Genomic DNA, 25,502 nt, shown 5'->3' with positions numbered 1-25,502 from the left:
ATTGTTGGCCGTACTTGGCATTGTAGTTCTGGGCCGCACTTGACGGTTTCATATTTCTCCGGTACACCAACTGGCCGTCTACAAATGATTTGGAAAATTTTCTGTGGCGTAAATTATAGCGATGTTGGGAAGCGTTGTGAGCTTTCACCAGATTTTTGCGGACAAGGTCGTAGATTCGCTCGAACATTTTCGATCGTCGTTCTTCCATCTCTTCCGAAGTCAGCTTTACATCGAGACGGGTGAGTAGATGATCGGTGCCAACTTCAGAGTACTCGTGACCGCGATTAATGAAGTATGGTGTGAATCCAGTCGACGAGTGAACACTGGTATTCAAAACCATCTCGATCTCCGACACACGAGTGTCCCAAAGGCGTTGGTCCTCCCTCACGTATGTCCTGATAGCAGCATTGATAGTTCGGTTGACTCTTTCGACCGGGTTAGCCTGTGAGTGATATCGTGAGTTGAGCCAGTGGGCAACTTTGAAATGATCCAATAGTTCCTTAAAATCTTTGGAAATGAAACTGCTTCCGTTATCAGTGATTATCACTTCAGGAACCGAGTGTCTTAGGAACCATTGGTCTTTCAAAATCGCACACATGGGGGCACTACTGACATTCCTCACAGGCTGAACCTTTACCCATTTCGAAAAGTAGTCACAAACTACCAAAATGTGCTGACTACCGCGACGAGTGCGGGGGAGGGGACCAATGCAATCTGCTGATACGATCTGCCAAGGGCGGGTGGCAATCTTCATGTTTCCCATGGCAGGTGCAGCAGGGACAGAAGAGGCTTTGACTTCCTTGCACATAGCACACTGTTGAACGTATTGTCGTATTTCTACTGCCATCCTTGGCCAGTAGAATCGTTGACGGATCCGTGCCAGGGTTTTGTCATAGCCTGGATGAAAGCAATCGTCGTGGTACTGTCGAAGAATATTTGAAACTTCGGTGGGCGGGGGAATCATTTTCCACTCGAAGCGAGTATCACAGGGATTATCGTTCACGGTGATAAACTTGAAGAGTTTACCATCGTCGATCTTGAAGTCTACAAAATCATCGGGCCGGCGAGCCACTTTGTCGGACATTGACGCGTACCACGACGATTCTTGAACAGCTGCGATGCTTCGCGAGAGGGCGTCCGGAACCACGTTCTCCTTGCCCTTGCGATGCTTGACGGTCATATCGAATTGCTGCAGATCCAACGCCCATCGGCTGCATCGTGACCCGACCTTCCATTTTGTACTGAGTATATGGGTCAGCGCGGAAGAATCGGTTATTAGGGTGAAATGGTAACCCTCAATATACCCACGAAATGCATCGATGGCGAGAATGGCTGCAAGCGCTTCCTTTTCTGCGGCATGGTAGTTCTTCTGGGGCGTTGTCAGTTTATGGGAGTAGAATGAAATGACCCGCTCTACTCCATCCTGTTCTTGTGTGAGAACCCCAGCTACCGCCACGTCACTAGCATCCGTTTGGATACAAAACTCCTTGCTGAAATCAGTACTGCCCAAGACTGGTGAAGATATCAGCCGCTCTTTGATTTCGCAAAATGCCTGTTCGGCGTCATCGTTCCAACGGATGGTTTTCGTTTTGCTTTGCAGAAGGTTTTTGAGTGCAGCGGTCACCCCGCTAAAGTCTAAGATGAAGCGCCGATAGTAATTAGCCATTCCTAGGAATCTCCTTAGTTTTGTTACGGTATTGGGCCGTTCCTATTCGACAATCAGACGAACTTTTTTCCGGGTTGGCTCGAAGACCGTCGGTATTAAGGAGATATCCCAGGAAGGGAATCTCAGACACTCCAAACTTAGACTTTTCGAAGTTTATGCTTAGGTTTGCATCCCTTAAGCTACGTGCAATCTCCACTAGAAGGCGTTCATGGTGTTCGAATGTCTCCGTCACCACAACAATGTCGTCGAGATAGACGAAGACGTACGGTTCAAGCATCCCGTGGCCCAGGACATTGTCCATCAGTCGTGCTAACGTAGCAGGACTGTTGATCAACCCAAAAGGCATCCGTGTGTATTGGAATAGCCCTTTGCCCTGTACACAAAAGGCCGTGTACTTCCGCGATTCTTGATCCAATGGAACCTGGAGAAACGCTTCAGACAGGTCTATCATGGACAGGTATTTAGCCTTGGGAAGTTGACCTAAAATTCGACCGGGATGAGGCAACGAATAAGCATCCTGAACAGTCCGCTCGTTAATCTTGCGCGCGTTCAAACAGAGCCGAACTTTGTTGGGCTTGATGACCGGCACACAGTTAAGCGACCAATCCGAGTTGCTTCGTTCCAAAATCCCTAAACCCAACAGTCGTTGCAGCTCGACGGCTACCAGATCCTGCGTCTTCGGAGACATCACGTATGGAAACTGGCGGACTGGTGGTTTATTTTTCCATTCCTCTCCCAACACGATACGATGCTGAGCTCGGTTGGTCAGGGTCAATTTCCCTTCTTGAGCAGGAAGGAAAAGTTTTTTGACGTTCTCGATCACCATAATATCATCATCTGTCAAAATATTTGCAGAACTAGGGTGTTCGGTGATAGATGCCGACGCAGTGGACTCAATCCCTCCACAATTTTGCATTGCGGGCTGAATTTTGAATTTCCTCCAAAAATCCATTCCGCAGATACAATCTATGGACAGATTTGCAACTACCAAAGTAGGAACTATTTTCACACATCCTTGGAAAGCAAACGGAAGATGAGCCTGACCTCGAATTTGCAGTTCATCTCCACTTGCAGACCGTAGAATCAGTAGAATCACGTTTTTGGAGGGACGATGCAACTTTTTGTACTTCAATTGCGAGAAAAGGGTTTCGCTAATAAGCGTATGATTGCTACCGCTGTCCAGGAGAGCACGTACCGGATAACCGTAATTATTTACGCGTGCGTACGGCCGGTTATCGTGGGGGACAGGGTAGGTAATTTGAAGAATTTCCGTAGACTCAGGGTAAATATCTCTGGTGGCCTGCACCAAGTAATGTCGGGGGAGGCGTACGTTGAAGAAAACGGACTTGACTTACGTGTTGGGTGTCTGCGAACGACGATTTTGGTTCGTGTTTGGTCCGTTTTTTAAAGAAAACGGGCAATAGTTAGTCGGAAAACCGCGAAGACCGCACGTACTGCAAAATATGCCCCGGGGCTGCCTACACATCGCTACGTGATGACCAATTCTCCCGCAATTGTAGCAGGTATCGGCCGGTGGGGGAATGTGCGTGTTTATCAATTCTTCCAACGTGAACTGTGGACGAGAATTGAACCCAGATGGCACCGCGACCGGGTCTGGTCGGGCGGTATTTTGAAACGAATTTTGACTCGTTTGGGTGTTCGATAAGGATTGGTTGTTTTTGTTGGGAAGTTGATTGGGACGAGACGAATTAGTGTGTGAATTGTTTCTATTTTGGTTGACCTGAGACACTGCTGCGGTTTGATCTATCACCTGTTGAGTCTGGGATTGGTTCTTGTTTTTTTTTCTTCGAATTGTTTTCAGAGCTTTCGATCACTTGGACATTCCTGTCCGTCCCGAAAACCTTGTTGTATGCCGAGAAATTTAATGCATCTAATTTCTGTCCAGCAGCAACAAGTGTTTCAAGGTCGACTATCGGAATAAATGTCATTTGTCGCTTGTAGTCTACTCGCATATTCTGCTGTAGAATCTGTACTTTTTCGTAATCGGGAATCTGAACACTCATGGTTCTGAACAGTCTCGATTTCGAAATAGTACTCGTGGAAAGATTCATGTTTTTGTTGACGACGCTGGTAAATTTTCATTTTGATCAACGAGTCCAAATCAGGGTGCATGTAGGTGCGTTTTAATTCAAATACCAAATGCTGCCAATTCATCAATCTACCAGTGGTTCTTTGTGCCATATACCACTTGAGCGCTGAACCAACAAACAAATACACAGCCGACTCGAAAAGCTCGACCTCCGACACATGCTCAGCTTGGGATAAAGCCTGTACAATTTCCAGAAACTCATTTAGCTTCAGCCCTTGATCGTCACCACTGTATTTAGTGATGTTCCATTTGGACACAGGAAGAGTGTGACGGTTGTGGTACGGTGCGGGGTACGGATTGTGTAGAACACCACTATACATGGGAGACGAATTTCGTTTAGACTATCAGCACCGGTGCGTAAGCAAATGCGTGTGTATTTTGATTACGCTAAACGATAATATTTTATTTAGACACCCGTTTTCGCACCGGTCGTTGGTAAATAGGTTGCCAAAATAATAATCTGTTTTTACACCGGTAGTTGTTATTATAGTTACGTTACATTTTTTTGCAATCATGCAATAAAATAATCGTTTTTTTAATGATATGGACTTTATTCAGTGAAAAAAATATTGCTAGAAAGAAAATACATTTATTTATTGAATTCAATAAAACCATTTCAGTAACAAACATCGTTCTCTTTTCTAAAAATATTTTATTGCAATGATTGTAAAATTATTCAAGTTTTTGTTGAGATAAAAGTTAATTATTGTTTCAATGAAAGAAATGCTCATATCATTAATTTTGCCGTTTGAAGCAATAAACATTGTATTATTGAATTGAATAAGACATTTTTTTGTTCAAATATGGTAAAATTCTCTATGTAATAAAAATTCTAAGAAATGTTATGGGTTCGGAACGGACAACGAATTCTATACCCAGAAGTTATTTTCTGAAGCACATACTACGGCCGCTCTGAATCAGGAGTGTAATGAAAAGGATCTCATGCTACATATTACAAACAAACTTGCGGAGAAGGAACCTTTACGACCATTCAACGATTGTTTTGCGGAAACAGTTTATACGAACGATCAGTTTCGAATACGCTTTCGTTTTTATGTATTTCGAAGTCTTTGAAGAGGAGCTAATACTATATTGAAAAGCCAGAAGAGTTGGGTTTTACCAAATTATACGGAAGCCATCTGACGTACGTCCTTCAGACGCTGCAGTCAAATATATTCGGATGGGAGAAAAATTGTGCGTTAATGTATGTGAGAATACTGCCATACCCCAGGTAATAGACGTTTACACTGATTTTTACATAAATTTTGTAGCCCAAATGTCCATCAGCTGTGGTCATATTGTAGACAGCATAGCCGGGTAAACATATCTGGGTTTTAAGTATATTCAAAGGCAATTTTGAATCGCAGAATAGTGGGCTTATTTATGAATACTTGGTACGCTGGACTGTAACCATTCGAAATGAAAACATTACTGTAGAATTTGGGCAGAATAGTATTTAGTAAAACAAAAATAATTAAGTGTTAGTATTTTATGTGTGGCTTCAATAATAATATTAACTTGCGTAAAATGCGTTGTTTTCGTAGGTTGATACACGGAGCACGTTGTTATAGTAATCATATCTCATCTAACTAACCTAGAACTAGAATCAGTAGCGACTGGTTTGAATAGAACGTTCCCCATGTTGATCGGAGATTTGTGCTTAAAAGACAGTTATCAAAATTAACGTTGAGAGGAAGTTCCAAACCAATATTCACCAAACACATCTAGTGCTCGTGAACAAAAGGAGTATCGTCAACTCTTTCGTGACTGCTGTGAATTGCGCTGAACCAACAATAGTTTCTCCGGAATTTCCCCACTGTCAGCCACTGTTTCGTGGCTTATAGCACTTTATTCTTGATACTATTCCATGCAATTTATTTTACATTGTTACAAAAAAGCATAATAAACTGAATACAGTGTCTTGTTTCGACGATTGAAATATTTCGCCATGATATTAACTAACTAATACATTTCCGAAAGAAGAATATTTGTTTACTTTGCACGATAGGTAGGCATCTGACTGTTCGATAGGTAGATTTGGGTTCACTCTGTGCGAGCGTTTATAACATAAACAAGGCCTTTTGCAACAAGTAGCCGCTAGCCGGCGCTACTATAGGCCAATAGGTTTCCAGTAATCGATATATGAACTTTGCGTGCACCTATGGGTAAAGTAAAGTTCAATCGGAAATTCTGGTTGGTTCTAATTCGTATTCGTAAATCGTATTCCGGCTGATTTCCCGAAAAAGCTTAACTGTGTAGTATTCCGGCGCCAATAACATAACTAATTCTAATTACAATCAGTTGTATCGCTGGAGCTGAAATACTAACTACAACTCATCTACTTCAAGAAATAAACATTAAGTGCGTACCCTGGAGCAAATTGGTACACACGAATTTGTGGCTAGTTAATACAGATATATATTAACTGAATTCAACATTTTGTCGTCGATACGGTAATTCCAAAGATGGAATCAAATAATGAGTTATTGCTCAAAAATTATAAATTTGATTCCAATTTATCAGTATGGCAAATGACATAACACGGAATCTTGCTTTCAAACAACGGTCCTGCGGGGTAGTGCCAAATTCCTAGCGTCAGCGATAAGAATTTTTTCATAGTTCGAACACAGAGAACAGACGTCCATCTTCAGCATTCAACTTGTGTAAAATCTCTAACGGTCTGGAAGGTAGTTGGGACATCCAAACCAGGTGCGCTACTGTCTTCATGTTTTTTGTGGATGAGTTCGACAGAATTGACAGCGGTTATTTCTCTACCCAGTCAAACTAGTCCGGAACCGGTTCAGACTTCCAGCATGAATTCCAGCTCAAATGCATCAACCGATAGAGTCGGAATCGGTTGTTTTCTTTGAGCAAGATTCCATACTGAATCCGTTTAGGATTTCGAACCGGTTCCGGAATGGATTTGACGGATAGTTGGGATAGGTTGGTGTGGCGGCGCTATTGTTTATCGTATATTAATTCAGATGTTTACACACGTTTTTTAAATATTTTTGTTCGATCATGGATGTCTGTTCTCTGTGGTTCGAAGTAGCGTACTGTGTCTCCAACTTTTAACTCAAACAATTTGAAATTCTATTAGATCTTCGCCTGTCAAATGCATTAGCATCGATGCGATGAGCTGAAGCGACAATAATGTAATGTAATGTTCAGATGTGCTCTTTTGAATATCATCGATGTATTTCCCAAATCAGTCTTCGAATTGTTATATTTGTTTGTCACAGTTTGCATAAAATTGTCGGAGTAAGTCAAAAACTATTGCAACGAATTAACAAAAGTGGCTATCCTAGAATTATAGGATATTTCCACATTGTTCGATGCGGAATACTTCTAGTTTAAATTTATAATAAACGTCTTGAAACAAGCAATTTCATTGTCCAAAAATAAATTATAAAGTTAATTAACATTTCGTGTTACTGTTTCTAAGAACAATATTAGAAATGTTAAAATGTATTAAACATATCATTTTTATAAGTTAAGTACAACCACCCAACCCCGTCTACTCCCGCCCTCCCCTTATTTACAGACTAAGTGAATTGAATTCCAAGTGCATTCACGTTCATGCATTTCACTATACTGCCTATGATCTGAAGTCAGTCCCATGAAGATAGGAAATCCCATAGAAAACGGGGCAAATAAGCGATCTTGGGTAGTATACAGTCGTGATTCGCTGGTTGGGCCACAGCCTTGTCCAACTAACGAATTTGATTCGCTAGTTGGACCGACTGACAAATGTCAAAAACTCTCCAAAGGAGATGTTGGCAGTGTAAATGCATCTGTTCTTATCTCTAAATATTGTCAGATTGATTGTCAAAGTAAATTTGGCACGAGATTTTGACGTTCAGATGCTTTTTAGTTGGACAATGGTCCAACTAGCGGAGGCCCAACAAAAAGCGGTCCAGTTAAAAAGTGTCCAACCAGCGAATCACGACTGTAGACCACAACACAATATTATCCCTCGAAAATATGATGAACCACCGGATGAAATGAGATGGTGATGATATAACAGGTGTGATCTGTGTCCTGCCATGCGTACCTATTAGCAATTAAATCCAGCGTTTTTGAACTAAGCGCTGCAGAGTGTGTGATAAACCATTATCGTTGTGATCTTCTTTTTACTACTGGTCCTGAATTAAAAACTTTGCGCGAGAAAAATACACGCATTTTCTTTCTTCTCGAATCTTAGTTTCCACAGTCCCCACAATCATCACCATTTGTTCGCAGCGATTTTCGATTTTCGTTGGACACTATCATTAGCTTTCGTATTGGCCTCCACATATAAAAATTTTCGGGCTTTTACAAGCTTCAAAGCCAATGAAATTCCGCTTCTTGCTAGCATCCCATCAATCGGATCCTGGGACACATCATGTCCAGCTTGACATAATGCTACATCTTCCAGTTCAATCCAAGCTGCTTATATGCAATCATTTTTACTTCCACGCAGAAAACATACAGCATAATCAAAACTGTGGGTAATTGAATACAAACAAATACTGTTCATTGTATCAAACGACAAAATAATTGGTGTGAATCGAGGTTTGAAAGTATATTTTCATTAAAGTTACAATAAACTTTTAATTTCAATAATTGTTTTAATTTCTGTAAACTTTAAAAAAAATGTTATTGAATTCAATCAAATAATTTATTGCTCAATCCATAATTTTATTTAAAATAAAAATCTTTCACGAGTCGAATCAAAATTCACGCAGAACACTTCTGCATAACATTTATCGCGAGATCCTATTTTTTACATTTTCCTTTGTTGTGCCTCCTTTCTGCGAATAGCAACGTTGGCGTCGGTTGGAAGAAGTTACCAAATATAGACACTCACTGTAAACCGAAACGATAAGTTTCCATTTCCCAACCTGTTTACCAACTGCCGGTGCGGTGTCGATGACGGTTAGGAAATTGCTTATACCCACGCCCGGTGCTGATAGTCTTAGGGAAAGATGGGATAGCCGAAGCATGGTTGTACATTTCGGGATTTGCTCCAGTAGGACTAGAAATTCCCGTCGGATGATAGGGAATATTGTATGTATTGTTGGGAACTGGTATATTGTTAGAATGTAATGTACGATCTTGGATATTTCGAAAATTATGGTAACTAGATGAAGTATCGAATGAATTGGAAGGCTTTATAGGCGGAAAATTATAGTTTTGAAATGTTCTGAAATTTGTATCGGGGTGTTGTGAATATGAAGTAAATTGAGCATGATCGGGAAGAGTTTGAGTTACAGCATCTTTTACTTCTCTTCGTCGAGCTAAATCGGCTTCTAGATCCGTAATTCTCGCTTGCAACGAATGGATCCAATCAAGGTCATCCTGACTAAGAACGGAAACTCTCGGTCTAGGATTTTTATCTGCTATGTCTGCATCCAACAGAGCTAAAATATCATTTCCCTCTTGCTGATCACTTTGCAAAGATGAAGCAGAACCTCGAAAGAAATGTTCAAGAACCTCCGCTAATTCAACCACCGTATTTTGCAATTGACTGTGCAAGTTACGCGACCCCCGCGAGTCCCTCAACACAGTCACTAAACGCATACCGACGTGTACCATTCTAGTGGAACAAACCTTCTTTTCCTCATCATCCTCCTGTTCCAAACACGATTTCAACTCGGTAAACTTATGCGTACAAACCTCGACTTCCACAGTAGGATCACCCACTACTCTTCGTGGGCATTTTCCCGACGGATCATCCCTTTCCACCTTCAATTGGTCTCGCAGCCACTTGCGTTTTCGTGAGCGATCGAGACCGATAGACAAACTGACAGAACGGGCAGTCAGTTCATAATTCAGTTCATCGTCGGCTAAAAACTCCACACTCATATTAAAATACCAACCTTGGATCAGCTCACTAGCTTGATCGAATGTGAGCAGTGCCATTGCCATTGTATAAAAAGGCAAAAAATAACAAATTTATCACAAACCACAAATAGTTTTAACACCCGCTAGAAAAGTAAACAAAAACCTGACCAGAAACAAATGTAATGGTATTAGTAAATGTCAAATTCAATCCGATCAATGCTACCTGTGTATGAAATATGTTCAAAACAAACGATCAATTTTTCTACTCAAGCACTAGCAAACGACGGCGTGCCAGACATACAATTTTTCATCGCTCGCAACAATTCGCAATTCCACTAATCATAATTAAAATCAAAATAATTTCAGGATCAACTTCAAGTTTGGATATCGACCCAATGACTTCGCGATTAATGAAGTGAACCATGTGAATTGAATTTCTCCGGGAGACACAACGAAAAAGGGATTTGCTTCTGGTCTTGGAAACAAATCACTTTTTCTTTTATTTTGCGTTGGGCGCCAATTGTTACGTATCGGTTTCGTAACGTTCTTATTGTGGTGGTGGGGCCACACTGTACTCACCAGCTATTAGGGTCGTTTCACGGTTGTCTCCTGGAGAAATTCACACTGGGTGGACTTTTCTTCCCACACTATGGTCACTGAGCGAATCGTAATTAATTTTCGGCGGAAACAAGTACCAAAAAGGACCACTATAAATAAAATGGACGACACAACTTGTATATACAGACCATACACTATTTTTATTAATGTTTAAATTTCAAGCAAAAGCCAGAATAGCTAAAAAAAACAAAATAATTTTACTTGCACTTTTATTCAGCAAAAAAAACCTCCTTCTGTCGATACCGTTGCGGCCGTGATGACGTTGGTCGACTTGCAGCAAACTGGATGCGGGGCGGGCTCCGATGGTGGTGTAGAAACAAACGCCGTTTGCGTCGAGGGACGGCAACGGGGGACTCCTGAAGAAGCAGCAACTCGGCCTGTTTGTAGCGGAGGCCTGCGTTTCACTACGGGACCCGGGGAGTGGTACTGCGCGCACTTTTCACACACGAGTGTCTAACTATCAATCAAGCGAGATTTTCAACGTTTTTCGGTCGAATGGACCCTACCCTACCGGTACTTGGGTAAAGGCGTCCACAATGGCGTTTTTGGCTTGCCAATCACTGACCGTTTTTCTGCACTCGCGTCGGACGTCGTTAATTCACAAAAAACCGGTAGCCACACTTATCCCGCTCGAGCAACCGAACAGAACCAAACGATCGTGTGGATGTTCTCAACGGTCATCAAGATCCTACGGATCAACACAAACTATACTACGGAAGAAACGCACGGTCACAATCTGCGTATGACTCGCTGCTGCTGGTCGTCACTCCTCCGGGTCAATTAACTATTAGAGACCGCATTAAGATTTCGCGGTACATTTTATCATTGCCCTGTCCACTTTCCAACACATACCCTCCGCGCCTCCTCGCATCCTGCCACCCCGCATTTGATGACGGTGATGATGCGATGACAGAACAGAGTGACGTTTACAAACATGTTATCGTTTTGGTTGGTGTCACGAAATATGCTCAAATTTTAGTACAATGTATTGACATGCTAAACGTGCGGTACTTGTTTCCATGATTTTTTTTAAAATGAACAATTATAACGAATATAATAACAAAATGAATAATAAATAAACAAGCAAAATAAATAACAAATATAAATAAATAAATAAATAAGCACATAAATATATAAATAAATAAATAAGTGAATAAATCTCTGAACAAATAAATAACGAAACCTACATTTGACACCAACCTGGGCTATTAAGCAGAACTTAAACGCGACTCAAACATGCAAGCACGGAGTAATAACGGTTTGACGTTTAAATTCTACTTCGACATTTACGAACAATAATTTCGAAGTATAAACAAAGAACAGGCGTCGTCAAATACACGAGATAGACCGTACACTGTTATTTATTCATACGACAAAAAATAACAATATTTACAAATATATACAAGCTGGGCTCATTGACCAAAGCGACGATATTGTGACCTAAGAAATCACAGGTCACAAATCAAACGTCAAACTTTTTAAATTGCCTGACCATGTTCGTCCGCATTTTTTTGACAGGGGAGGAATTCCACGAAGAGCCGTCCAATTTTGTAAAATGCTCTTTACAAAAATCTTCGAAAATGTAGTCGTTTTCAAGATATTTTAAAGTTTGTTTCGACAAAAAGTAATAATTCGTTAAATTACGCCCTTTTCATAAGTTATTCGTGTTTCTCCATCAACAATCGTACGATTTTCATAATAGTCATAATACATTCTACAACTTTCCTTTTTACAGCATGCGGGTATAACGAACCATTAAAAAACTACAGGAAAATAATAAAAAAAATGTTTGACTACATAGAAATTGAATTCTCGAAAAATGTTTTCAGCGCCAAGCTGATAATATTCGGATAATAGTTCAATTTGTACGTTATTTAAGTCGCACATTTGAGAATTATTCTTTATTCTGGAGAAACCATAGGACATAGATTTTACCTGCCAATGTTTTCTGAAGCAAAATAGTTGATACCTGTATGAACCATGTATTAAAACTTACCTATATTTTACATTGAAATAGGTTAACACATTAAAGAGACTTAGTCAGTACGGTGTTTAGGTGTCAACATGAGCAAATTATTATGGATATCAATAAAGTAAGGTGTTGTAAGCCATTTCCTAGTAAACGGTGTTCATCGAAGCTTGGCAAAGTAACGCAAAAAATTATTGAAATTTTAAAATCCACAGAGTGTAAAATTCAATTGGATGAGTCTGTTTTTATATGTGATACTTGCAGGTTGCAGGCATGCAATTCTGACAATATAAAATATCTGCAATTACCGAGCATCTACACTACAGAACCACAAACATCACCTTCAGGATATGATCCAGTAGACATACCATCGGTTACATCAATCTTCTCAGCATCTACTCAAGAAAGCGATGTGCAGGATTATTCCAGAATACATAACATTGAAATATTCAATAAAGGAGTCCTGGGAATCAACGTTTCACCAATAGCAATAAACAAGCTTAAACAAGTCAATTATTCCAATAGTAAATATTCGAATATTTCACATGGAATACGAAAACATTTATTCGGGTTTAATGTAGAAAATGATGAGCTGGAGTTATTAAAAACGAAAGCTGCTGACCTTGATGATATAATTTCTCAACTGAAAGAGAGATTTGCAGATTCAGGATGTTCAAGAAACGATCAAGTTAGGTTATTGTCTATTTTACTAAAATCTTGGTCAAATCAAAAGATGGATGAATTTCATGCAAACAAACACATTGTATCGCAAGCTAGGTTGTTAGCAGAAGGAAAACATCACAACAACAACGAAAAGATGGTTCATACTTTGGATTCACAAACAAAAAACACGGTGTTGGAGTTCTATGCTAGCGACCAGATTAGCAGAGCCATGCCTGGGCTAAACGACTATGTTTCTGTGAAAAAGGATGGTAAGCGTCAACATGTACAAAAACGTCTGTTAATTTGTTCATTGAAAGAGGCTTTTAATAGGCTTAAGGAAATTAGTGAATTTACTATTGGATTTAGTTCATTTGCATCATTGAGACCGAAGAATTGCAAGCTATTAGGAAGTTCAGGTTCTCATAACATTTGTGTTTGTACGATTCACGAGAATATTATTTTAATGCTCCATAGTCTACAAAAATATTCTTTCGAAAAAGATTACAAGTTGTATTTCGAAAAAATGTTGTGTAGTGCATCGTCAAGATCAAAAGATTGTTATCTTCGTGAATGTGACCGCTGTCCAAATCTTTCAATGTTTGAACACAATTTTTCGGAAGAATTGGAGGAACGTTGTGTTGGAGAAATAACTTTCGAACAATGGGTTGCTACCGATAGATGTAATCTAGAAACACTCGTCAAACCAGTTGATGAGTTTGTAACATATTTTGGTGAGAAGTTGGAAAAATTGATAACTCATGATTATATAAAAAATCAACAGTCTATTTTTTTAAATGAATCAAAATCGTCTTTAAAAATAGGCGAAGTTTTAGTAATTTGTGATTTTTCTGAGAATTATTCATTTGTTTTGCAGGATGCTTCTCAGAGTAGTTATTGGAACAATGATCAAGCTACAATTCATCCGTTTGTTATTTATTATATGGACTCTGGAATAATAAAAAAATAAGTTTTGTAATAATATCCGAAGTTCTAAAACATGATACAATCGCGGTGCAGGTATTCATTTCAAAGTTACTAACTTTTCTAAAACCAAAAATGCAATTAAAGAAGGCTATATTTATTTCTGATGGAGCTGCTTCTCAATACAAAAATAGAAATTTTTTTGCTAGTCTTTGTAAATATAAAACTAATTATAACATTGATGCTGAGTGGCACTTTTTTGCAACTTCTCATGGAAAAGGACCCTGTGACGCAATTGGCGGGACATTGAAACGAATGGCAAGAAAAGCGAGCTTATCAATAGCACACGAACATCCAATCACAAGTGCAGAAGAGTTATATAAATGGGCTAACCAGCAAAGTAATGAACAATTAACAAAAAATTCGTTTTGTTGTGTATCACAAGAAGAATACGAACAGGGAGCAGCTGAATGGAGTAGCCTGTATCAGAAGGCAAAAATGATTCCAGGTACACAGAAATATCACTCTTTTGTTCCTATTTCAGAAAATAAAATTCCCGCGAAACTGTTTTCGAATGACGAAACACCAAGTATTTTTAGCATATATAAACGAACAAAGTGTTAAGGTGTATATAGAAGATAGGAATTGTATATAATAGGATGAAATAAATTTTAGTATAAAAAATGACTGATAGTGGTTTTATAAATCGGACCTATAACTTGCAACATTATCCTCTTACCATCTTGGTGTCAAGAGGTAAGTTGTAGAACTTATCATGACTATTATGAAAATCGTACGATTGTTGATGGAGAAACGCAAATAACTTATGAAAAGGGCGTAATTTAACGAATTATTACTTTTTGTCTAAACAAAATTTAAAATATCTTGAAAACGACTACATTTTCGAAGATTTTTGTAAAGAGCATTTTGATTCGAAATGACATTGGAAATCACATTCTATGAAAAAAATATATTTTTGTCTGTAACATAGTATAGAATTGAAAAACATGTACAAATTTGTTGTTAGAAAAACTTTTTTATTGATAACTTCTCCATCATAAAATTAGACTTAAAATATTTCTTTTTTATTTAGGGTTTCGCTGGCAAAAAATAAAAAATTAAAAAATGGGTTTTTTTAATTCCAATTTTTAATATAAATTATAAATTTTTTGAAAATCGGCACAATTATTTTTCCAGTGTATATTTTTTTAACAAAGATTAATGAATGCCCTGCAACTCATTCTCGAATAGTTTTGCTGAACAAATTATGGTTTTCGTATTATTATTGTTTGTTCATTGTGCATGCAAAAACACATACGCCCTTTTAAAAAAAAGCTCTTGAGTCAAAATGGCCTAATAACCTGTGGAAGTCATGGAGACTCATAAACCAAACATAGCTGCAAATTTTTGTTAAAATCGGAGATGGTGGATTTTTATGGTCGGCCACTTCCCCGTGGAATTCCTCAGGGATACAATATGCTCATGTTGAGAAAATGGCGTCTGAAAAATTACCTCGTGCTTTATATTCCCATTTATGAACAGGAGCTTGATTTAAGCACCAAACAACTCAATGCCGTAAATTAACCATTTTTTCCTAATAATACACCAGATTTATTAAAAAAAAAAGTGTTTTGAACGATTTTTGCAGATAAATGTTTTGGTCCCTTTTGAAACATCGCTCTGGTTTTGTGCCCTCTTCCATAATCCCTTTTCGGCGAGACGTTAGCTTATAGTGCGTGCGGGTGAGTCCTTTTGTTTACATCAAATGATTATGTGACGTTTATTTTGATCCCTTTCTTGGTGTTGCGATGTTTTTGTTCCCTTTTCAAGTATAGTCTTTTTCATTAAGAAAAGGGCCCATAAACATTTTTTTCCGTTTTGTTTGGTGTATATGAACCGTTCATTTTTGAGGGGAAGTGAAAGGGAACATAAGCAAAACAAGTTATTTTGCTTATGTGCCTTTTCGATAATCCATTATTTCGCCAACAGCTAGGCTTCAGAATCGGCTTATTTAAGGTATGTATAAAGCTTTGTTAGTGTCCATTTGAAGTATTAACCGGAATTGTTTACGTTTTGTTTATGGGTCCATTTGAAATGTTCTCGTCGAAATGCAACTAGCGAATCAAATTCGGTTTTCCCTAAAAAAATCTGCGACAAAAACTGTCGATAGTTTCCTTTTAAGCGTCTTGATGGAATGCTGAAAAAATATATAAAAAGAAGAAATGCGGTCGACATTTCAGAAATCAGATAAACATGCCTCTATTGGCGAGTTTCCTTATTCAAAGATTCTGTTAATTTATTTTTTATGGAATTAAATTCTATTTATCAGCTTCAATTTAACAATGTAACGGTTTTTAAAATTCAGTGCAAGAAAATTTTTAGGGAATCGTGGTAGAATAAAGGAGAAGAACGTCACAAAAATCCTATTTTTAAAATAGAAGGTGAGAAGCATCGTTCCGAAATGTGTTCCTTTTTACTCGAGTACTGGAACCAAACTGTCGTCTGACTTTATCTTCAAATCAATGTAAAGCACCCGGAAAAAAAATTCACTGATGTTATACTGTCACAAGCTCTATTTCCATCACACGATTGAAGTCATGTATTGGTAACATGCTTGCATCAATCAATGAGGTATATATAGATGTGGCAGAACACACGGTTTGCTAGTATTGGAAACCAAAAATATGTAAACAATCCAGAAGCACATCGCACTGATAAAATCAAGTACCCATTAATGCGTAGAAAACTACTCATTTTCAATAAAAGTGGAATAACCCATTAACCTTCAAACTACCAAGCCCTCTTCGATACACCAAAATCGACGTTCAATTGGCCATAATTTTTTTTCTGTTTAATCGATTTTGATGCAGTTTTTTGCCAAAGAACCGGAAATTATTCCAATTTTCGAAAATGCTTTAAAAATCGTATTCGGAGCAACGACCCCGGAGTAAATCCAGATTGCAGTGGGGTACCAACAAGGGTACCAACTTTTGGCCATTTTCAGTTTTTCATAAATATTTTCAAAACAACGCTAGAATTCAACATTTTTCGACAAGAATTTGTCAGAAATGACCTTCTTACATAATAATTGCACTTCATATATGAGTAATACGAATTGGCCAGTTCCTGGGAGCGGTTCCCAAAAGTGGCCATTCATGAGCTTACATTGCATATGCTTTATTATAACAGAAACACTAATTTATTTCAACAAATCTTATCAGATCGTCTACTTAGTATAGCAAGCAATTAATTCAATAAAGGTTTAATATAGATTTGCCACTTTCTGACCAGTTCCGGGAATTCCGGAACACGGTTCCCAGGACGAAATTTATTTTTCATGATAATTGTGGAATGCGGCACATCAAAAAACATCAACTCGATGATCTATGAAGAATGCAACCATATACGAAGGTATGCGGACACATGTAGACACTTGATGACCAGTTCCGGTAATTCCGGAGCATGGTTCCCAGGTCAAATTTTATTTTTATGATAATCATAGCATGCGGCACATCAAAAAACATCAACTCGATGATCTGTGAAGAATGCAATCATATACGAAGGCATCCGTACACTTGTGGACCATTGATGACCAGTTACGGGAATTCCGGAACACGGTTCCCGGGTCAAATTATATTTTTATGATAATCATGGCATGCGGCACATCAAAAAACATCAACTCGATAATCTGTGAAGAGTGCAATCACATACGAAGGCATCCGGATACATACGGACACTTGATGGAGAGTTTCGGGAACTCCGGAACACGGTTCCCAGGACGAATTTTATTTTTATGATAATCGTGGCATAAGGCACATCAAAAATTATCAACTCTATGATCTATGAAGAATGCAATCATATACCAAGGCATCTGGATACATATGGACACTTGATGAAGAGTTCCGGGAATTCCGGAACGCGGTTCCCAGGACGAATTTTATTTTTATGATAATCATAGCATGCGGCACATCAAAAAACATCAACTCGATGATCTATGAATAATGCAATCATATACGAAGGCATCCATACACATGTCGACCATTAATGACCAGTTCCGGGAATTCTGGAATACGGTTCCTAGGACAAATTTTATTTTTATGATAATCGTGGCATGCGGCACATCAAAAAACATCAACTCGATGATCTATGAAGAATGGAACTATATACGGAGGCATCCGGACACATACGGACACTTGATGGCCGGTTCTGGGATATCCGGTACAGGGTTCCCAGGTCAAAATTTATTTTTATAATTGTGGCATGCGGCACATCAAAAACATTAACTCGATGATCTGTGAAGAATGCAATAATATACGAAGGCATCCGTACACTTCTGGACCATTGATGACCAGTTACGGGAATTCCGGAACACGGTTCATGGGTCAAATTTTATTTTTATGATAATCATGGCATGCTGCACATCAAAAAACATCAACTCGATACTCTATGAAGAGTGCAATCATATACGAAGGCATCCGGATACATACTGACACTTGATGGAGAGTTTCGGGAACTCCGGAACACGGTTCCCAGGACGAATTTTATTTTTATGATAATCGTGGCATAAGGCACATCAAAAATTATCAACTCTATGATCTATGAAGAATGCAATCATATACCAAGGCATCTGGATACATATGGACACTTGATGAAGAGTTCCGGGAATTCCGGAACGCGGTTCCCAGGACGAATTTTATTTTTATGATAATCATGGAATGAGGCACATCAAAAAACATCAACTCAAAGATCTATGAAGAATGCAATCATATACGAAGGTATCCGGACACATGTAGACACTTGATGACCAGTTCCGGGAATTCAGGAACATGGTTCCCAGGTCAAATTTTATTTTTATGATAGTCATAGCATGCGGCACATCAAAAAACATCAACTCGATAAGCTATGAAGAATGCAATCATATACGAAGGCAACATAAACATACATCGTTGTTTAAACTGTATGCTGCAATTATAATCTAGTAACCTGTTTTCACTCCTTGGCGGTTTTCACTCCTCACTCCTCAAATTTTTATATCTTTTTTTAAAAGCAAAATATCGATTCATAGTAAGCGAGAAACTTGTGTAAAATTGTATAAGTTCCAACTCAGCCGAATAATAGTATCTGTTATTTGGTATAACAAAGCACTATAGCAAAGTAACTAGAAAATGCGTTTGGATCGGTATCGTAATTTTTACTTTTGCGGATGAAAGAGTCAAAACACATTCGTGAATATGATTTGTATATAGTATGCAAGACGCATCATTCGATTCGTTATCTTCTGCAGCCCAGGCTCTGGAACATACTTACTTTATATACACGTACAATGCACCGGCTCTACCTATTCCTGCCACGCCTTCCTGTTTCATCTCTGTTACTGCATATTGCTGTATTTTTAACGTTTGTATTGGCGTTTGGTTTTCAAAAAAGCATCGGAATAAATATACTTTTTGACCGGTTTTTGAAAAAAATTGTTCAAAAGGAAATTTAAGAAGCTTCACAACGTCGTGTAAATGGTCAAAATTGATTTGAAACTACCGGAGTTATACTGCCCAAGACGGCATATCAGTCCCATAAAGATAGGAAATCCCACAGAAAACGGGACAACTATGCGATCATGGGTAGTATAGCAATATGAAGAAAAAGGGAATTTTGACGTATTTTAAAGACTTGTTCTATACAAAATGAAATATTACATAATTAAATAGTCAAAACACGAATATTTTTAAACACTTTACTTTACGAACGGTCTTAGAATAAAACTATCCAATTTAATTATAAAATTAATAAAAATCAGACATATTAGAGCGATTTTAGTTTTGGGGTACGAATGTGTACGTTGTATAATGTATGTACGTTTAAGTAGAGAAAAAGTCGCCGCGGCGTAGGCATCGGTTTTAATGTACCTGTCGAACTTTATATTCCATTATAGAAAGTTGAACCGATATTTTCCGATAAATTCCTGTTGATTTTTTATATAATTATTAAATTTATTTAGGCCCAAATGCGGTAGCTCGATGAGGCCGATTGTTCGTTTTTTGCAATAAATAAAAAAACAACTAAGTTACATTTTTTGTCTCGTTCGGACGCAGCTTTCTGCTGCGTGTTGAGATCCTTTTTCTAGGGGGCGAAATATTGCCAGTGTTGTCCACTGCAATTTGAGGTTCGATCCGTTTGTCTTCTTTCTCGTTGTCGTTCATGTCCATGTCCTCATCCGTACTACTTTCCTGCTGCTCGCGGTCAGATGTTCCAGTTTGTGTCTTACTCTTATTGGTCCTTATTGTATGTTCGTACTTTTCGGCATTCGTTTCGTTGTTGTTGTTGTTGCTGGTTGTTGGTGCTTGATCCGGAGATGTTGGTTTTACAGCTGTTACTGGTTTAGCGTAAGATGGTTCTGGGCTGATTTCAGTTGGATTGGTTAAGTTTCCCTTAACAATTTCTACGCAAGGTTTTCCGAGGTGCAGCTTCTTCGTGCAGAACTGGCACGTAGGAATTTGCCCTGGGTACGTGACTTGTGATGTCTGTTGAATGAGAGCATCGTACCTTCCTAACACTGTGAAGCTTATGTATGAGGGAATTGGCTTGGTCACACGCATTCTCACCACACGAACACCGTTAGGGATGCCCGGGAAAAAATTCCTCGATCTATCATGTGTAACGGAGTCTACTTCTCCGTATTTTTGCAAGCATTTTTTAATCACGCTGTCAGGGGTACGCGTAGCCAAATCATGGACACAAACTTCTACTGCGCCGTTCTCGATGTATACGGGAATGCTATACTTAACATTGCCGCATTCGGCGGTGTGCTGCATGTTGTTTCGTGAGGTGAATGACTCAGCTTGGTTAATGTTCTTGAACGAAATCAGCACGCAATGTTTGATATGATGCATTTGTAGTGTTTTCACTTCATCCAGATTGAGTTCCATCTGCACTGTTAATAACTGTTCCACTTCCCGAATGGCTGGTCTTACGGGGCATTTCGAAAAATCAACAGAAACACAGTTCGGCCGCATCTGAGTTGCTTTTTGCTGGGCACCGACACTCATCACTAAATCGCACAGTAGGTATAGGCTATTGTTATATGGACTGCTTGTGCGATATGCACCGGTTGATTTTTAGGTAGAATTGACTGTTTCACTTGCGCGGGACGATTTTTGCTTCTGCTCAGGACGAGATGTGAAGACAAACTGACCTGTTGACTTGGTTTATTACTAAATATCATGAAAAATAAATCGCAAAGAGATTTTAGATGTGAAACACGTATTGTTGAATGCTCTTTCATGAATGTTCGTTTAAAAAATTAAATAATTCAGGCAGTTTGCGAATCTGAAGAGACGGAATTTTCTGAAGAATGAAAAATACAATATTTGAGCACCAGAAAATACGACGAATTCTAGCGATTCAGAGGTGCTAACATTTGGTACGGTTATATGTGTCATCCATTCGTATTACCAAGTATAACTCACTACTACAAAATTTGTGCATTTTGTGTATACGCAAACAGTGTCATGAAATGGATGGGTTTTGTTCAAAACCCGAACCCGACCCGACCTCGATAATTTGTAATTTGAAAAACCCGAACCCGACCCGAGCCCGAAGGTCCAAAATTTCAAAAACCCGGACCCGACCCGAACCCGAGAATTTCAAATTTGAAAATCCGGAACCCGACCCGCACCCGAGAAGCTTAAATTTACAGAACCCGAACCCGACCCGAAACCCGTCGGGTTCGGGTCGGGTCCGGGTTTCGGGTCCAAAAACCCGAACCCGACCATCTCTAATGAGTACAGACCTTGTACGTCAACCTGGGTATGTTTCACCCATTATTTTTCGCAGAACTGTTACAACAAAATGCGTAAAAAATACCCATTCATGAAATTCGCGCCAGAATGAAAAATACTGTCGACAGAATTATTTCTGAATTAAAAAAAAACATAAAATAACATTCATTTCACATTATTGTTTTCTTATAAAAGTATAGGAATCTATATAGAAATCCTATTCTAAAACTACTTAACAAAATAAAACCGCCAACTGGGTATATTTTTGATGGCTGGATCTTTTGGCTGCTCTAAAAATGCCGAACTGGCGCATATTTTCAACATCCTCAGTAGTCTAAAGAGACGTTGTTTTCGGAACATTGCCGAAATGTTCCGTTTCCGCCACGGACTCCGATGCAGGGCGATAATTTGCAGGTTCCACTACTATCCTTAGTTTGCAGGTTAACTCGTTTGAAATAATGCTTTTCACCCATTATCAAGATCAACATACCCATTGACATTACCTCATCGAGTAGGTGTGAAATGGATAAAAAATACTCATTATAAGAAACAAAAAAATACCAATTTTTTTGACAGCTCGAATAACTTCCGAAAATGGGCAATTTGAATACACAAATGGGTAAAGTTTTTTTACCGTGCGGGTCGACGCCATAGCGTTCACACGAATCAATGGGAGCGGAACGAACTGTATAGACTTTTCTACGGCTCATGTACGTACACGCCACATGACACAAATACTACATTACAAGCTGATGGAAAATAATAAACAAAGACGGCAAAAGTAAATGGGATTGTTTTCAACCAGGAAACATCATTAGTGTTCGTGAAATCGGTCGCAAAGAACTCAATGACGAAACAGAGATGCCAGGTACTTTTTTCAAATGTCTGCAATAATAATTTTAAAAGTCTGGGAAGTACAAAAAATGTCAGGAAAGCTAGTGTAACCAAAAGCCTTTATATTCAAAAATCTGCAAATATCTGCAACAAAACATAAAAATCTGAAAATATCTGCAACCAAACTAGAAAATCTGCAAATATCTGCGTCATCCAAAAAATCTGCAGCTTAAATTAAGTCTGCGAATTTGCAGACTTGTCTGCAAATCTGGCATCTCTGTGACGAAAGCAAGTCGATTTATTCTGTGATCACTCACACCACTCATGTAAGATTCATCTTACGAATACGAATACCAAAGAGTCCTCTTCGCCATACCTGTACATACGACATTGTGCATCAATGACACGCAAAAATAAATTTGCTAATTTAGACCCGATTCAGACGATACATCGGCTTCCGTCAACGGAACGTCACCGTTCCGTCAGGATAAATTTAAGGTTGCACAGAGAATGCGCAAAATTCGCAAACGAAAAAAGCAGTTTTTTCCACACAGTATGTCAGATCTTCATAAAAATCAATCAGCGTATGTAGAATGTTGTTACAGTACTGCTGATTGATTTTTATGAAGATCTGACATACGGTGTGGAAAAAACTGCTTTTTTCGTTTGCGAATTTTGCGCATTCTCTGTGCAACCTTAATACTTTTCTCTTGTGCCCGTTCACATGTGCTGTACGTCACAAAGTTCCGTGTCGTTGATGTGTGAATGTTTCCATTTAACTGCATGTAACTAATCGTGACGTTCCGTTGACGCTGACGGAAGCTGACGTATCGTCTGAATCGTCCTTCAAGCGTCGCCCACCTTGACTGATTTTGGCTGTCGAAAGTTTTCTTGCTTTTTGACATATGCTATTATCAGGGTGGCCAGATAGAATTCCTTAATATCGGTACACTCAAAAAAAAGTAAACGTTATGCCTATTGATTTTACACATAAATTTTTGCAATTAACGGAAGCATATAGACACTATTTGCTGACACATAAACCTAATGTGTGTATTTACAAGAAATATTAATCTTACATTCACATTTCATAACTATTAGGCACATAAAACCCCATTCTATAACAATATGCACATATAACTTATGTGTGTGCATACATAGTTTATACAGTTGACACATAGAATGTATGTGTGCGCGAGATAACAATAGCATTTCTTCTTCATATGAATTTTAAGCGGTTTGAAGCAAATAGAATTAACGTTTGGATTTTTTTCAGTGTAGGGTCACTAAGGGCATGTTCAGGAGCGTTTTATCTTGTATAGGAGTTTCAAAGTAGAACTGGAACTGAAACATTCACATCCCCAGCAGAGCGTTTTGTTTTATAATTTCGAACAGTTTTGTTTTAAAATTTAAAACTGTTATACGACGCCGTTCTATTTGTTGCTGATTTTAAAACACGTTTAGAACTGTGTTTTAAATACATGCAAAGTTTTCAGCACAGACACTTAGACCCGATAGACTGGGGGAAAATAAATTTGAATGCAGCGACGCTGAAGGCATAGCGTGACATGAATTTTAAACTGAATAGAACATCCGCTAAAACTGCTGCTGGGGACAGTAAGATCTAGTTTTAAAATTTTCAGTTTTATATAATAGAACTGCCAAAGTTATGAATCTAAAACTGAAACACTCCTGAACGTGCTCTAAAAGTTTATCGGTAGGCCGGGTTGTTGTCCCAAAAACGTAGTGTTGACATCGTTGACATAGAATTCCTAAATACTGAAAACACAGATCTCAGACCAAATCCAACCCAAAAAAAGGAAAGTTGAGTAGGATGTGTCCAAAATCAATAAAAATCGGTAGTTTTCGGTAGGTATAACAAAATATCGGTAGTTTTCCTTGGTCGTCTGTGAATCGGTAGTGAAGACCAAAATCGGTAGGACTACCGATAAATCGGTAGGTCTGGCCACCCTGGCTATTATTTACTAGAAAAACTCTAGAAAGAAAACTGCGGAGAAAAAGTATTTTAGGCAACGTATGCCCCGGCATTGTATGGTAACACGTGCAATATTATAACCCGGTCAAATCATTCGGAATTTGATTCAAAACCCTGAATGGAACCAGTATGAATTCCAGCTCAAATGCAACAACCGATTCTGAAACCGATGGAGTCGGAATCGGTTGTTGCATTTGCGTTGATTTTGAGCCGAGCAAAACCCTGGCATAACTCGGACATAAACTGTGCTAAGATCCTGGCAATTCCTACCTGGTAGAATTTAGCACGAATCGAGCAAAACATCTGACAAAGATGTGGCAGGAAGCACAAAGAGATCTTGGCTGTACATTCCTGGTTAGATTCTGGATAAATTGAGCAGCATCGGTTGGTTTAACCGTTTTTGTCAGAAACGGTTGTTGCATTTGAGCGAATTCTTTGCCATCAATTTCGCTTTGCTCAACTTTTGCTAACTTTCTACTGGCCATGGTGACTGGGACCCCGAGATTGAAAGAGCTCAACTTTGGGTAGTTTTTCGTATCCATGTATGGGTGTTCGTGTTTGTCAAAAACATAAAAACAAGTGTTGAGCAAGATATATTAAATACATTATACTTACCCATGATTAAATATCCATGTATTTGTATTTTTAATATTCGTACGAAAGCCTGTTAGTTTACACTTAGCTCAAGGCACCTAAAATAGTTGAAAATAAATATATCCATTATTTTACTTATATTGTTCCAGGACACGCATTACCGAAAACGTTTAAACTAAATTACACTTGCTGCGCGCTATATTTACTGCTGCGAATTCAGCTGTTCGCCAGGTTGAATGAAGCAAAATACGCTGTGTTATTCACATGCCCCAGCACGCAGGGATGCCAACCTTCCAGATTTATCTGGATTCTTTCAGATTTTTAGGCGTCTTTCAGACATCCAGATTTACTTTTGTCTGATACAGATTTCAGAAATTTTGTCCAGACTTATCCAGACAATATGAAAAATAACAAAATAAAATACAAGAAGGCTTCGTTGATTTTTAAACCACTATTTGACTGTATTCGCTGAAAGTTAACAAAATTTTCCGAATTTTTATCAGTTGGAAGTTCCGGCAATCCAAAATGCT

General features: G+C 38.6%; 1 protein-coding gene across 2 annotated transcripts in view; it reads right to left on the bottom strand.

The window, feature by feature from the left end:
• Positions 1-25,257, bottom strand: part of LOC131693898 (rRNA N6-adenosine-methyltransferase ZCCHC4) — a 270,281-nt gene extending 245,024 nt beyond the window's left edge. The window contains exons 1-2 of one of the 2 annotated variants that reach the window (XM_058982164.1): positions 25,134-25,257; positions 24,994-25,070 (exon numbers count right to left, since the gene is read on the bottom strand). In XM_058982164.1, coding sequence (XP_058838147.1) covers positions 24,994-24,997 — 4 coding nt within the window. In that variant the 5' untranslated portion in view covers positions 24,998-25,070; positions 25,134-25,257. The remainder of the gene's footprint in view (positions 1-24,993; positions 25,071-25,133) is intronic. The other variant, XM_058982165.1, reaches the window with a different exon arrangement.
• Between the last annotated feature and the right edge of the window lie 245 nt (positions 25,258-25,502).

The sequence above is a fragment of the Topomyia yanbarensis genome, chromosome 3 (assembly GCF_030247195.1).
Source record: "Topomyia yanbarensis strain Yona2022 chromosome 3, ASM3024719v1, whole genome shotgun sequence".
Classification (NCBI taxonomy): Eukaryota; Metazoa; Arthropoda; class Insecta; order Diptera; family Culicidae; genus Topomyia; species Topomyia yanbarensis.
This window is presented reverse-complemented; position numbering and strand designations above follow the sequence as displayed.